The 16,683-nt window shown below is 34.4% G+C and overlaps 1 protein-coding gene across 1 annotated transcript in view; it reads left to right on the top strand.

Annotated features, from left to right (window-relative positions):
- LOC311155683 (prolyl endopeptidase FAP-like) overlaps positions 1-16,683 on the top strand; it is a gene marked incomplete at both ends in the record, with an annotated part of 37,181 nt that overhangs the window by 5,462 nt on the left and 15,036 nt on the right. Inside the window, 15 exons of the mRNA XM_084209051.1 lie at positions 1,272-1,367; positions 3,224-3,318; positions 3,426-3,500; positions 3,691-3,743; positions 4,747-4,819; positions 5,411-5,531; positions 6,033-6,187; positions 7,283-7,386; positions 7,722-7,857; positions 10,691-10,735; positions 12,422-12,526; positions 12,612-12,682; positions 13,283-13,336; positions 13,667-13,791; positions 15,000-15,047. Of these exons, the coding sequence (XP_084065177.1) occupies positions 1,272-1,367; positions 3,224-3,318; positions 3,426-3,500; positions 3,691-3,743; positions 4,747-4,819; positions 5,411-5,531; positions 6,033-6,187; positions 7,283-7,386; positions 7,722-7,857; positions 10,691-10,735; positions 12,422-12,526; positions 12,612-12,682; positions 13,283-13,336; positions 13,667-13,791; positions 15,000-15,047 (1,356 nt within the window). The remainder of the gene's footprint in view (positions 1-1,271; positions 1,368-3,223; positions 3,319-3,425; positions 3,501-3,690; positions 3,744-4,746; positions 4,820-5,410; positions 5,532-6,032; positions 6,188-7,282; positions 7,387-7,721; positions 7,858-10,690; positions 10,736-12,421; positions 12,527-12,611; positions 12,683-13,282; positions 13,337-13,666; positions 13,792-14,999; positions 15,048-16,683) is intronic.

Here is a 16,683-nt window from a genome sequence, read left to right as displayed (position 1 = left end):
ATGTGTTGTCATTACAAAGTACCATAGAAGGCAGTAGGAAGAAACATTTCTCAGGAAGTCAGTGTGAGCCTAACAGAGAGGGCAACTAATGAGCAAGTGATGGAGCATGATATGAAACCTGAGAGCAACGAGTCATCTTGATTATCTGACTGTCATCTGAGAGCTCTGAAGGAACAAACAGGGGAAGTGGCAAAGATCTACTAAGCTGCAGTGTGACATCTCTGCTACCTCTGAAAACCCTGGCAGAATTCCCTTTGATTTTAAAGGAGAGAGCATAGCATCCAGGACACCTAGACCTGAAAGCTGCCATCATTATGCTGTTGAACTTTAAAAATTGGCCTTTATCAGAACAATTCATGTGTCTTTTGAGGATTAAATATTTTGATTATTCTCACTCCTGTGAATTGCATAGGGTCTACACAGGAACTGCACAGCATAATCCTCTTCTTATCCAGTTGATTGACCTTGAATTTTCTTTTGAAATATGCCATAGCTTAAGTTGTTTAGCTTTGGGGAAAAATATAGCCAGACAAGAGCCAGATAAACCAGCCTCCACTTATTTCATTATTTTAATACAGTTATCTGACCTGCTTGGAAATCAAATATTTGAGTACCTGTCTTCTTATGAGAATCATTGTCAACTTTCTTTTGCAACATTAAATAAAAAGTTCAAGTTTGGGTTCACTCATTCCTTACTTTTCAGCATTATTTTTACCTGCATTCCTTCATCAATGTTTTTCATATGACTACTAAGAAATATATGTGGATGGTGATTATTTTGCAAGCTATCTTCTAACTATGGTTAATGAGGCATGTACAAACTTGGAAGTTAGAGTTTGCAGCCTATTGTTTGACCATATGCTGGACGTGTGAAGGTCCTGGTTAAAATAGTTGCCTCTATAAGTTCATGAAACCCATGCTTAAAAAAAAAAATTGAAAAACCAAGCAACCTTTAATTTATCTTTTGTGTGGAAAAGGCTTATTTGGACTCACAGGGTCTTCAGGTAAATGTGTCTGCATTAATAAATGGTTGAAATAAATTGGTTTGTCTAGTTAATTTTGCATTCTCAAAGATGAGTCTCTCAGAGACGAAAGGAACTTGTCAGTACAGCAACAGGGAACTTTCCTTTCTGCTGCACTCATGATTTGCATACCTCCAGGACTATGGTATCCTCACTGTTGCATGGCACTAAATGCAGGAAAAACAAAACACTGGACCAATAAATTTTTTCCCTCTTGGTATTAACAGAAAATCTTTGTTTTATGCTTAGTTGTCAACACAGATGATGGTCCTAGAGCTCTTACCTTGGAGGATTATTTGAATGGAAACTTCCAATATAAAACATTTTTTCCATATTGGGTGTCAGGTAAGTAAAATCTTTTTTCAAACATAGATAAGCCTTTCTAATATATATTTCAAAACTGGTTTACACAGACTGAGAAATGTATTTTCCTTCCAGCTTTACTTTGAATGAATGCTAACTATGAAATTAAACAATGTGTTAGTCAAAACTTATGGTTGAAATTTACTGTTCTGTCAGTCATTCTAGAAAATCCAGGTATTTGATGTTTCAACAGACATGTCTGAGTCAAGTATAAACTATAATTTTACAGAGGGCCTTCAGTGTTTTATTTCTTTTACTGTCATATTCATTGCAGCAAGTGAAAGAAATTTGTCAATGTGTCAGTCATCCTTAAGCAATCTCCTTTTTATGCTTTTCACAGCACTTTTTCACTTACCGCTTGTAACGATTGAGGTAGTCTGTCTTACAGGCCCTGTTCTTTGTTTTCAGTAGTACCTGGCTCTGCAATGAGGCCAGCTGTTCTAATTTCATTTAAGGAAGTGCTGACACTGCTGAAATTCCTGAGTTCCAGGATATTGCATGGAAAATAAAGCTGACTTTCTAAGTTCCTTAAGGTGGAGATATGAAGTTAATTGCTGCTGATATAAATGTGTCTGTGTGTGGCTGAAGTGCTGCTCTTGTATCATTGAATTGCACAGCCCAGGGAGACTGGAGCTCGCCTGATTACCTTCTAGCACACATACTCCTCCCATCTCTGTGCTGCCTCAAGCACTGTTCTCTGCCAGTAGCAACAAGCATAGTGCCCATTCACATGGAGTCACACCAAGCTAGTTTTAGCCCACAATTTTAGAACTGAAGTAAAGCCTTATGAGTGAGATATTGTTTGAGTGGTTCAATTTTACGATGAGCAGTTCAAAGTATGTAGATATCACTTGTATGATTTAAAAATTAGGTCACTGTTTGTTAGAATTCTGTCTGAGTGTCTGAAGAATGTAGGCAGCATATCACCTAAACCTAATATTCTTCTTCTCTCTTTATAGCTTTCTCACTTAGACTTATCTTTCCTTTTAACAGTCACAAACTCACACAAAAGTCATGCCATAGATTCCATAGATAGTCATGCCTACAGCATTCCATATGTCTACTTCTCTTCTGAAACAAGGAGTTAAAATTGTATATCTCATCCTAAGGATGATTTTAAACACAAATACTGTTACACAAATCACACAAGAGTGCTCAGAAGATCTAAGGGTGATCTAATTGCCTAAAAATTAACATCTTCACAATGTTTCAGGCTCCTATTTAGGTCTTGTTTTCTAGCTACACCAAATATGTAATTCATTCTTTCTGTTTATGGCAGTGAAAATAATAATCTGAAACTTAAATTCTGATCTTTATTCTCTACCAAACTATAGCTCAGATCTTGAGCTAAGGCAGGGTTAAATTCTATTTTTACTGAAGCCCACTCGCCCTTATTTTGTGGGACTCTTGTGAGTAAGGGCAGAATCATGCAGTGTCAGTTGTGTGGTACTGCTTTTATCTGCAGAATATACAAATGAGAATGTTCTGGTAAAATGATAAGAAAAGGTATTTTTCTTTAGAACTTTTACATTTTGATACTGACTTTCTAATGGGTCTGTCGCTGGCATTCTTGATCAGACATGAGAATAAAATCTGGCATTTACTTGTAAAGTTAAATAGTTGATCCTCTGGGCAGTGTATAATCTCAAGAACCCTGAAGACAGTTTTGTGATAAGTCTGTACCTCAGCATCATCAGAAGAAAATCACTTTTTATGTAGATGCCAAAAGATATTTGCTGAAAACCTATTATTTGAAAGAGGTGTGAATTTGTTGATGAACAGATATGTTGTGGAGTATCTTCTGTGAAGGTAACGAACATTTTATCTTGTTTATGAAGATAATGAATATCTTCATCAGTCTGCAGAGGATGACATTATCCTTTACAATGTTGACATTAATTACGCGACCACCATCCTGACCAACAGCACGATGGTATGTACCTTTTGCGTTAACAAAAAGGCAGAAAAGTGCCCTTGTGTTCCAAGTTACTGTTTAAAATTGAGTGAGACTAGAATCTAATCTACTTCTTAATTTTTCAGAAACAAGTTAATGCTTCAAATTATATGATGTCATCAGACCAATATTTCATAGCTCTGGAAAGCAATTATTCAAAGGTAATTATTTTAATATACCTCTTAATGTAGTGTTTAATTTTATGTAGCATTTTGTTAATTGCGTTTACCATAGATAAATGTTTCTTGGTACTTTCTTGAGAAAGGGATAGGCTGTGAAGAGGCAGCTGATTATTTGTAATTAGATTATCTTTTTCAAGGCTAATAATATTCTCTTGCTTCATTTATGCAGCTGTGGAGATACTCTTATACAGCATCATATCATATTTATGATCTCATAAATGGGTAAGGCCCGATATTTCTTACAGAGAGCTGTGGTGCATGCACTGTAGTGATATGCTTGCAAGCATTCACTCCAAAACTGTAGTAATGTGACTACCAACTTGCTTTGCTTTTGCCTAAAGCTGTCAGGTTACTTGTTTGCTTGAGAAAAACAAAATGTTCTCTACGAAAAATCATACATTCTTTTTGGATTGATTTCTATTTCATGCCCTAATACTTTCACTGCTCAATATTCTCTTTTGTCCCCATCCCTTTCTACAAATTCATTCTTTTTATCATTGGTCTAATCTTCAGCTTCCCTAAAACTCTTGTAACAACCAACCCTGCATTTCTCAGAAGTCTATAGCTTGTCCCATGGCATTTGGTCTCTTTCCCAAGATTGCCCAAAGCAAATCCAAAGGAGGCCATCTGCCTCTGCAGTCACCTTTTTATGCTGAAAGCAGCAGCATGACCAAATGTACTTAGTTCTGAGCAATAGGGACTGCACTGAGCTGCATCATTCTTGGGCACCTGTTGGCTCAAAGTGACGGGAAGAAGTTGCTGCAAGCTGCTGTGAGTAGGGAAGTTGGCTCAAGGTGACCGGAAAAAGTTGCTGCAAGCTGCTGCTCTCTCCAGTGGGAGTTGGGATTCTCAACAAATGCTGGATGTGCTGCTGTTGCACCTGCCTCACTGCGTGCTGAGTTTACATTTCCCAATAACCTGCTGAGACTGTAACTCAGACTGCAGCTACAGCAAATGACTGCAGGTGCTTGTGCAGCATTTGGAAACAGATAAGGCTGGCTCCTTAGGCTATTGCATAGGTTTTCAAAGGAGTAAGTTTAAGCCTTTGCCAGTGCTGGTGCACACCATCGTGTTAACTGCATGTCTCTGCCTGCCTTAATTGTGCATTGCTCGAGAAACAATAAGCAGTTAGAAAATGACTTTGTGACTGTTTTTTTAGTGTACAGCATAATGATCCGTTTGCACTGTGCACGAAAAGCCATTTCAACTTCTTTCCTTTTTTTAGTGGTTTTGTAACAGAAAATCAGCTTCCACATAAAATTCAGTGTATATCCTGGTCACCCGTTGGACACAAATTGGTTAGTAAAGATAATTAAGTTTTAGAATGAATTTGCTTTGTATGGCTAAAAGACATTTATCTTTGATTGTTAGTCTTTTTATTATATTAGGCCATATTTTTGACAGGCCTGTTTATTAATCTTAGTTATGAGAAATAACGACAAAGAAAACACTTTTAACTTGTTCAGGTTTTACTGTATGTGTCTCAAGAGAAGAATAATCCAGGTACATTATGTTTTTCAGTTTGCTCACCAGTCTTTATCCAGAATTGACCAACATAATTTTATATAAGATTAAATGCAATTTCAAGGCCTGAAAACCAATTGGTTTCCCTTTGATGCTGTGTAACACATGAATTTAAAATGGAGATTTACAGATGCAGTATTTAAAATCTGTTCTAAAATTTTTACTGAACACAGAATTTAGCCTGCAATGTATAATTTATTTGCTGAGGTACCAGCTCTTGCAGAATTTACAAGGGCTATTAGTGTACCATTTCCCATTTTGTATTCATTAGTCTTGCTAGTGTAATATAGGAGTATTGACTGCAGAAGATTTTGCTCTAATCCTGTTATTGCCTGTACTCTTAAAAAAAACTTTCTTGTCTTTAGGTATATGTGTACCAGAATAATATCTATTTGAAACAAAGTCCAAGAGAGGCACCAGTTAAAATAACTAGTGATGGAAAACAGAATGAAATATTTAATGGGATTCCTGACTGGGTCTATGAAGGTAAGTAAATCTTGAGGGGCAACAACATGATAAATGCTTTGTTCAGATTGGTTCCAGTGTTCACAATCCATTTTAAAATGTCTGTGATGATACTCTTTTTTTTCAGCCCTGAGGATTACTTCTTTTCCGATTGTATTTACTGTACAATGTATGAATTTTGTATTTATAACACATAACTAAAATCCTGAGTCTTTGTTACTGAAACAATATCAGAACTCTATAAAGTTGTCTTCCTTCTGACGTAAAGGCAGAGGCTGAGAATTAATATTTAAAGTTTTCATTTCAGTGAAAATTTGGCACTTCAGTGCATCCAAAAAAAATTTTAAAAAATCATGCACACAGGAAAATCCCAAGTGAATTAAGTGGGATCTGTGTGCATGTTTTAAGATGTTTGATGTTATTTATTTAGTGTAACTGTCTTTATGTGTCTAGATTGCTGAGTAGAGTGCTAAAATAGATTGGAAGGTAGATTACAGTTATAAACAATTTTTTTTTTCTCAGAGGAGATGCTAGCAACAAAATATGCACTGTGGTGGTCTCCAAGTGGAAGATATTTAGCATATGTACAATTTAATGATTCTGACATACCAGTTATTGAATATTCATATTTTGGTGAAGACCAGTATCCTAGGAAAATAACTATCCCATACCCAAAGGTAAGTTTTATCATTCTTTTGACTTCCTTTCTGTTGAGAAATGAGTTATGACAATGAGGAAATTAATTATGCTTAATTCCTTAAGTATTACTGTGGTTAAATCAGTTGTGACTTAAATAAAAGAAAACAAGCTCAGTCTAAGCTCTGAACAGCTGTAGGTACATACAAAATTTTAAATATAATATTAAAACATATTTTATATTTTAAATATAATATCAGTGAAATAAATGTAATTACTCATGTAGGTAAAAAGCATGTGCAAAAGTGCTTCTAGTTTTCAATTCAGTTTACTTATTCTGGTGTTTAGACGATGCAGTTGTTATTTTTCATTATAGTAAATAAATTATGAGACTAGGGTTTTTTAATATTATTTTTTTAAAATAAAGGCTTCACTTTATTTGCACACTTCATAGTGCTTTTTGATCTCAAGGGGCTTTGGATTTTAATTGCTTTCAAGTGCAAGATCTAAGGCAACAGGGTTTTGGGTTGGCATTTCTTCTGCATGTATTAGAAAGCTCTCCTGACTCTTATCATGTTCATATGATTGTAAGGGATCATGTTAATGTATTTAAAGAATTTGCTCACCTGTCAGCTGGGTCACAGTTCTAAAGTAAAACTGGATGGCTTAGACCACACATGGAGAAGAATTAAAAAACTGATAATGTATGCAGTGAAGAAGCAACCATGAAATCAGTTTAAGCAACCATTTCCCAGTTGGGATGTCAAACAGCACTTGCAATCATGTGAATAAACTGGAGTTTCATGCTGAAGTCAGTGTAATGTGTGTTCCAAAGACCCCCACTGCAAACAGAACAATCGTTACCACCAAGCATGTCTTCTGTAGAGAAAGGCACTAAACTCAGATGTTTAAAAGGTTTTCTTCTTTATATATATGTATATAAATATAAATGATAGAAAACTAAGTATGTACTTCTGCTGCAGTGTCTTAGATCTTATAAGACTATTTGCTCTATTATACTCAACTGAATTCATATTTTGTTACATGTCTACTTTCATGCAAAAAGTGTTTTGATTTTTCCTCAATCTGAATTATTCAGAGCCTGGTTTTAATAACCTAAAACATTTTCTTTGAAGGCTGGAGCTAAAAATCCTACTGTTAAAGTGTTTATTGTAGACACTATTTACTCTGAAGCATATGGTCCTAAGGAGGTGCCAGCTCCTGCAATCATAGCATCCAGGTAGTGTGCCCTCAAATATGTCTTTTCTTGGTTAGAAAAAAGGTTTTGTCTATTTGTTTTAAGTGCTTGAACCTCTGAGTTGTACTTTATCTAACAGTGTACTGTCATATTAAATCCCTGGAAGGATCAGAAGCTAACTAGAAATATTGCATTTTTCTTTTGGCCGTCCATATGTACATTGTTGCAGAGAATAAAAAAAGTACCCTAAAACAGTGAAAGCTTTGCTGCTGTTTTTCAAAGAGAAATGTGGGGAATGCAATCTGTAGCAATGCTGCTATACTCCTGCTGTTTAATAACCACCATTTCTCCCTTTTTAATTTTTTTTCCTATTTCAGTGATCACTATTTTACTTGGCTTACTTGGGTAACAGATACTCGAATCTGTGTGCAATGGCTGAAGAGAATACAGAATTTTTCAGTCTTAGCTATTTGTGACTTCAAAGAGCATTCAAATACTTGGGACTGTCCTGAGGTAATGAGGTTGGAAATATAAATTTAAAATTACTGAAATTAGCATTTTTTAATCCCTGCCATAATTATTTTTTCAGTGTTTTATCACAATAATATTTTACTAGTAGTGATACATTTTTTAGTATTTTAATTGCTGGAAGAGGGGTGAAAAATATCAATTACTCCAGGAAATAAAAGCACCACATTTTTTCTTTGTGAAACTTAAATAACAACCAAAACAAAAACAACATCAACCACCTAAAGTGCTATGGAGAGGCTTTCAGTAATGTTGCTTATTTCCTTCTTTTGTTAGCATCTTCAGAAGTTAAACCATATAGTATCTGTATTTTTTTTAAAGAAAATCTTATTATGCCATGTTGAAATTCTATACTAAGCCTGACTGAATCATGTCCTTTTAAATTAATGTTAAATTATTTGAAAGAACATACACATTAAGAGTAAGGCAGGTTTTCTGGAAGAAGAAATTCTTTTGTTTTATCAAATCATACAGTTCTAGAAAGTAGGCAAATTTTCAGAAACACGATCAGATCTGAAAAGAAAACTTCAGGCTAATTGCAACAGTACCTACATTTGGTTTCAATATGTCATTCTATGATTTAGCCAGTTGGGAAAGAAAGCTGTGCTCTGCTTTGTAAAGCCTGAGAAGTGTACACACAGATAAATTCATATAGATCTTGAAGGAAAGACAACTCTGAATTTCAGTAACTTTAATACAGAGATCTCATTTGTTGTCTTTTAGTATTGGTGCTTTTGGCTTGTCTTGTTCTTAGGGTTCATGGTACAGAACACCTATTAAAGCTAACATTAGATGAAACCTTGAACTAATTGGAAATAAAAGACAAGAATATTTAATAAAGCATTCTGTATAACTGATAAATTATAAATTCAGAGTTTATTGACGCAGCCTTTTCAAGCTGAAAATAATTTTTACTCCTCTTTAACATGAAAACTATTGCAAATTTAAAGGGAATTTAAGGTCCTGTTACTTCAAAAACATTGCCATTGAAGTAGTATTCCACAGAGAAATATTGTAATTTAGTAGGGAAAAAGCCATGTTTCATGCAGCATTCGCTATATTTCCTAAGTAATTGTTCCATTTTATAGGTTCATTAACACTGAATCTCTACCTTGCCTGAAAGTAAGCTTTATTTTAATAATTATGTATTTTAATGGAAAGAAAAAACATATAAGGTTTCTAGGATTCTACCACAATCCAGTGAAGTACTTTAACACAAGCTTAACTTTTAGTTCATAACCAGTTTTATTTACTTCAGTAGATTTGTTTATGTGTTTAAAATTAAGCATGTGCTTAATTGCTTTGCTGGAACCAGACCAGACCAGACCAATTAACATCTTTCAGGACTTTGTTCATGATCCTTGTTTAATTGCATTTCTCCATGAAACCTTATTTATGGAGTCACTACTGACGTTTCTATAATTCTATATTTAAACAGTGATACAATGCTTTTATCACATTAAAGTTTGCACAAATGGCCAATCGACGGAGTGTGAACAGATGGGACTGCTGCATTAGCTCTACTTGCCATCAGAAATTATATCTCTGAACATTTCCTTTGGCAAAAATAGTTCTCTTGTTGAATTCAGATTGCATTGAATCTCTAATGTACAATAAACTTGCTATGTTTTATGTATCTGAAAATAATAACAAAATGTAATCTACAAGATGTTCCCAAAGTATAGATTCATCAGAAATGTTCACATGTTCAACTCTTTCTCATGTGACTAGACCACAGAAACCAATATGAGCAGTGGAACTATTCATATGAGTGAAAGGTAGGCATGTCTTTGTGAATGGGGGCTGCTCAAATGAGAGAATTTAAGTATATCCCTAAAGTACTATATCATCAAGATCTGAGTTTTAATTTAGAGAAAGGAAAATAATGTTAGGATGCAGATATAAAACAATACATCCCATTTTTATTATCTTAAGAAGAAATAAATTCTATCTTTTCAGTTAGTAGCTCAGTGGAGCCCTTGCAAAGTACAAGTCTTCTAAGGGACAAGGACCTGCAACTTTTCCTCAAGTTACTTTGAGGGGATTAAATTAGAAGGGAGAACACGTGATTTTAAATAGTAGTGAAATTATGTTGAGGGTAAGAAATACAAATCATATTCCTTAAAAAGCAAATTTGTTAAATTTATTTCAAACTGTAAAGAAATACTGTATTGAATGAACAGAATAAAGAAAAATTTGCAAGATAAAAAAAGAAATACGTTGATTGAATGCAGATTTTTTAAATATATCACTAGAAACTTTACAAGCAAAACATAAGTGCAAATGTTAAAGCACCTTTAGCTGCATCATTGATGCTCAGCATAAGTCTGTTTCCAAATCAGCTTTAAGAACAAGGAGTTAAGATGTTCTAAATTTATATTCATAGTCTCAGAATACCTAGTAGTCACATCACCACTGCTCTAAATCAACATCTCAACTCTGAAATCAAAGAAAATACAAACAAGCTGAAAATCTAAACCAAATTTTTACTGTTAATATTGCTGTTATTATTTTACTTGAATTTTTGCCAAAAAATTAATGATATTAAATAGTTTTCCATTCTTATTTTCAGTGAAAAAGTTGCATAATTGCTTTAAATTTTATTTAGGTCTGATGACAGCTGTTAAAACAATAGTTTAATTAATGTAATTACCTTAATACAGCAATATTATTTACTTAGACAACCTCCAACTCCCTGAACCTTTATAGCAAATATTCTAAAATCCTCTTTTACAGGCAGCTACTGATTTATTTGAAGATTTTGAATCTCCTTAAACTCAATCTTCTGAAAGAGTGTACGTTTGCTTTTGTTTTTCAGAATCAACAGCACATAGAAGAGAGTCAAACAGGATGGGCAGGCGGAGTAGGTTTTCTTTTTGTACTCTATTTGAATTCAGTTACAAGCTACAGCTTCCTGCATCTTGCCATCAGTGTTTTGAAACATGAACAGAGTTTTTCTGAGACATACAGCACTACTGCTTAGACTTGTTGCACTGTAGGACTGAGGTTTTTAATGCTGTGCTAGATGAAGTATCTGGCTTTCTGCTTTCTAAATTTAAAAACCTATTTCTATCCCAACCAACTGACTAGACAGGAAAGCTGGTCAAGACAGAATTTAATGAAGGGAGGAAATTAATGAAAAGAGGTAGATTTACAGGGCAGTGAAATCATTAGAAGCATTCTGGAGTCTAAGAATAGATGTAAAATTCCTCTGGTGACATTAGGGCAAAGGATAAAACAGGCTATCACAGTATCTTAAGAATAAAACCTGTCCACTCAGAACAGTTTTAGTGCCAGGTACTGCACATCTTCAGCTAAGGGGAACCTTCAAGGTAAGATATGCTCCTTAGAATGGCAGGTGATACTTCTTTGGAGTTACCTCTTAGCAAAAGATGTTTTCTCTGCCCAGTAACCCTAGACAACCATATACCTTCAGCAACTCGCAGTGAAAACAAACCTACAAGGAAATTGTAAGATCATGAGATCAGGATTTACAGTCATACAGACTGTATTCCAACAGTGAATATGTAGTTTTGCTTATATTTACTTTCAGGCAGGGGAAGTTAACAGAATCAAGTGTGTGAACCTCTCACTGCCTGAATATCCTGTAGTGGACTTAACAATGAGATTCAGTTTTCAGTACACTGTCCCTTAAGAGATGTTTTAATGAGAAGATCATATATTTACAAGAATTATTTATTTTACTCTTTCAGAATCAACAGCACATAGAAGAGAGCTTTTGACACTTCACTCGAGATTCTGATGACAGATTTTTATTAGAGCTAAAGAATTTGCACACATACATAAATCCCAGCTTTTGCCTTTATAGGCTTTCAAGTATTAGGAATCACAGATACAGTCTCCAGGAGAATTTAACTTGTGGTCACAAGTCCCAGTTGAGCTTGAGTTAATATTATTCAAAAGGTATACTCACTCAGGAACATTTGTCTATGTTTGAAGTGCTTTCAGGTCATTCCTTTATCTTCATATCTTTATGTTTTGAAAACAAAACTTAGATTTGCAGTAATTCAACCTTGACTGACAATTTTAGTAAAGATGTGATTCTTTGAAAGGAAGTGAAAGTGTAATGAAATATTTTTATCTGGAATAATCTCTTCTTTAAAATTAGTGGAATAGTATGGGAAACTTCAGATATCCATGTCTTTGATGCTGTGCTTGCTCAGTGAAGCAGACAAACTGAGGTCCTCAGAATATCAGCTGGGTACCTTTCATGAACATTAGCATTATTCAGAAACTTACTTGTTAAAAATTATTTCTGCCTGTTTTTAAATAACTAAAGAAAGGTCATTCAGAATGTACAAATTATTCCATTTAGAAGGAGGGAGCTCCTATATTATAGATTTAAGAAATCTAAAATGACAGAAATTGTAACGTGATCACGGGGAGATTGAATATCACAGGTACAAACCTGTGCAAAGAAGTTTGAACTGATCAAATAGTCTTGTTACTTTTAGTATGTGTAGCATAATCTGCTTAACAGTTTGGACAGTCTTATGTCTCATCTGCTGTTTTTCTTCCATTGTTTCAGTTCTTTGTTTCTGCACCATATTTTACATCAGACAGCAGTTCATACTACAAAATTTTTAGTGACAAAAATGGTTATAAGCATATTCATTACATCAACGGCTCTGTGGTAAGTCAAGCCAAGTGTTCTACATTGATCTACTGTCCTGAAATAATTCTGCACTATTCAGTAACTTAAATGTCTCACTACACAGGAGAATGCAATCCAAGTTACAAGTGGAGAATGGGAGGCAATATACATTTTCAGAATAACAAATGATGCAATGTAAGTGCCATGAAGTAAAAAGGTTAGGAGTGTTGTCAGTAAAAGCAATATTTAATCATTTGAACACCGTTTGTTAACTCCTCAGATTATAATTAGGTGTAATCTGTTTTTTATCTGAATGCATCCACAACAAATTTGTATGCTAAGGCACTGCATAGGTTTGTAAACATTATTTACTTATGAAACATTCTTTGCAAATTTCCCTCAATTTTCTATTTATTTTTATCACCCATCTTAGACAAGCTTATTTAAAAAACACTTAATTTAATCATGTGGTTAACCCTCACACAATTTGCAGTTACTTGTCTTTATATGATCTCTCATTCAGCTCACTGTATAGACAGAGGCAGCTTACATAATTGGAGATAGTAGCTCATGAGAATTAAGATAGAACTCCTATTAAAATGGCTTATGTGTCACCTAATCATAGTCTGAGCAAAGATTTATTAAGATGAAAGGTATATAAGCTTAACTATTCCTCCATCGCATGCAGAAATCTCAAAAAGTCTAAATTACCTTCCAAGACAGCTTTTTATCTTGATGCTCATTCATAGGTCATCACTTTATGGATTATTTACTAACATATAAATGAATTTGCAGTTTTTATTCAAGCAATGAATTTGAAGGCTATCCAGGAAGAAGGAATATTTACAAGTAAGTGTTATCAGTATTATCTTAATGATAGTAGGTTAATAGAAGATGTCTCTGGACTTGTCAATAAAACAATTTTGTTTCAAGATGTTTAATGTGTAATTTCACAAGCTATTTTAACTAAATCTTAACCTCAGATTCTATCTGACAATTGAGAGAAATGCCATCTAACATTTAAATGTACTCTTGGGGGAAAATTGATAAAAAGACCAAGCATTTATTTTTAAATTAACTGTTCTGAAAGTACAGGGCCTGCATCCAAGAATATGAGCTGGACAAATATAAAGTTAATTTTAGCAAAATAATGATTGCTTTGTTTGATTTTTCTCTTAGAATCAGCATTGGAAGTAAACCTATGAGAAAACAATGCATTACTTGCAATTTAAGGAAGGAGAGATGTCAGTATTATACAGCAAGATTCAGTGAACATTCAAAGTATTATGCCTTGATCTGTTATGGTATGTATGACATGGGACCAAACATATAATCAGTTGTTCACTAAAATTTATCAGCACTATCAATGCTGATTACCCCAAACGATTTTTGTATGAGTCACAGAAATTTCACAATAACCAGGAAAGATTTCTAGAAAGAGACTTTCAATGTTCAAAAATGTTGTGATGTTTCAGTAAATACAGATATATTCAGGATTTTCTTTACTTTTTTTCAACAAAAAGCTTGGGATTTTGAGAATTTAAAATGAAATTGTTAATGTCCTTCATGTCACAAAACAGATTTTAATCCAGCTCATGAAAGCCATGTTTTTTCTTGCAGCAGCCAGAGCAGGATTTAGAAACATATACTGTTTTCCAGTTTATGTGATTAAAATTAGCTGTGAGAAACTACTTTACTGTGTTTCCCAATTGAAATTAAGACCTGTGTCAGTCATAAATGTTGGCTATTTAAACAGAGCACCTGAGGACATTTTTAATAAACGATCTAAGAAAAATTCAGTTCAAGATATGTGATCATTGAATGGCTTGCAAGACACAAGTATTGAAGGAAGTCTTAGCTCTTTTGTAATAAATTAGGTGATTGTGATTTCAGTGATCTGAGGTGTGATCCACTGCTGTACTCAAAAAACAGTGACATCACAATCCAAAAAAAAGATTAAAAGGATACAAGGTTTTCCTTTCGTGTACTTCTTATAAAGTTTACTGTTCTTGTGATTCTGCACTGACTGATCAGCTGAAAAGTTCCTTAGAACTTCTGTTGAGGAGAGAACCAAATGCAGCAAATAACAACACCTTTCAATCATTCTTGCACAAAATAGTCAGTAAGGTCATCACCATGTGAAAGGCACTCACCTTCACAGATAGGATGTGACATGTTCTCAGAAGAATGTTTCACATTGTTAGTTCTGCATTCACCTTATGTAATCACATCTCAGGTATTAACTAGATGTCACTCCATCTCTAGGGAGGAAGCATTAGTAGATTTAAAGTTGCTTCTATTATGTTTGCTGAGCAATGCCAAGTCTTTGTACACACAGTACTGTATGTATTGTAGCAGGGACTAGTGACTTATACAGCAGAGAAGATTCAGATTTTTGCATCAGCTTTGAGCTCTTTAGCTCCTGTCAGTTATCAATGTTAATGTAATACACACTGCATCACCAAATTCCAGCTTCAAACTGTAAACTGACTTTTTATCATTCTTACTACAGGTCCTGGGATTCCCATTTCTACTCTTTTTGAGAACCGTGGTGATAGAGGTACTGCAAGTGTCCTGCCTATTTGTGAGCAATTGGTATACTCCTTTACCTCTTATCCAGATCAAGGTCTTCTTGTACAATACTTAGGATTGTGATCAAGAAGCCTTTCATCTTGTTTGGTATTAAAAGAACTAGTGTTTTTCTAGTTATGTTCATCAGCAAAGTCCAAACATGAATGAACACACTAATGTGTTTATCTCAATTCCTGAGTCCAGCACTTCCATAACACCCTGCTGTTTTTCCTGCTTACACAGTATAGACAAAATGAACCACGGGCATCTCTTTGTCAACCTAATTTTGCATCAAACTTTGTAGAAAACATTATTGTGATTTCCAGAATATTCCTTTTCACATTTGGATGAACACAAGACTTTCTTTTTCATGAGGCAACACTACCTTAAACAAAAGACAGTAGCATACTATTTAGAGTTTACAGTTTGACCTGTTGTGCTGTATTAATTAGAATTTGGATCAATGACTTCAGTAGAGATGTCAGAGAAGAGCAGAAGCTCTTTCAGATGATCAGTTAAAATAATTGCTTCAGACTAGGTGTAATTATTGAGACAAAGTGTGATCTTCAGCAAGAAACATTCAGAGCCCTTATTCTTTGAGTAGCCTGCTAGTGAAGACTGTTTGCAACCAAGTCAAGCAGGAACTTTCTAACTATGATAATATTGATTGCATCAGTAGTGATGTAGTGAATCTTCTCTCTCTGTCCCTTTTTTTTTTTCCCCTAACAGTTCTTCTCCAACTTTAAGTCTTCAGTTCCTGGAATGTTATGAAAACTAGCCTGGTTCTTTATAAACTTCAGAGATTTAGTATCCCCTTCCTTCCCCAATAATGAGTGGAAATGAGCTGGTAGTTGTAATGATCCTTACAGTTCAGCATGCGTTGATAACCCACTGATAACTTAGTGTTGTCAGACCAAAACACACTCAAAAACATGAGGAAGACAAATGCTGCAATATTGTTAAACTAACCTAATATGTGGTGATTCATGTAGAAGTCAGTGAATTGCAACATCATATTATTTAGACTCCAGCAGCAGTTGGTACATCTTATTTTGTAACCACTTTAAAATTTTTGCAAATGGAAAAGATAGGTTAACATGTCTATTGCACTTATGATATAGAAACATTGTGTTTTGGTATTTCTTTTGCAGAAGGTTTAAATAGATTTAAAGGTTTAAATACAATGCATGCATGGATAATTTTTTTTATTTAATCCATTTTTATACCTCTCTGTTTTTTGATTCAGTTACCTTTGTGTAGAGGGCCCCTACTATCTTATCAAGCTATGCATTGCTTGAACTACATTTAAGTGCCCAACTGCAGTTATGTGTTAACTTCTCTGCAGCAGAGAACAGTTTCCTGTAATGGATTTTCACCACTGGTTTCATCATGCCTCCCTCCCTCTTATGTGCTGTTATTCTCAGGAATCAAAACAAATTCAGGCTTCTCTTTAAATTCTTCATTACCTTTCTAGAATTAATTTTCCTTCAGTTCCTTGCTTTCATAATCTCTTCTGGTGCAAAACTATTTTTAGTAAATCCATTTTCATTGCAGTTGGCAGCATTTTGAAACTATATCACCCATGAATTTTAGTAGGAGACAGTTAAACTGACATAGCTCAGTTT

This window comes from Fringilla coelebs (genome assembly GCF_963513975.1).
Source record: "Fringilla coelebs genome assembly, chromosome: 7".
NCBI classification, from domain to species: domain Eukaryota; kingdom Metazoa; phylum Chordata; class Aves; order Passeriformes; family Fringillidae; genus Fringilla; species Fringilla coelebs.
Note: the sequence above shows the minus strand (reverse complement) of the source record. Positions and strands in the feature narration are given on the sequence as shown.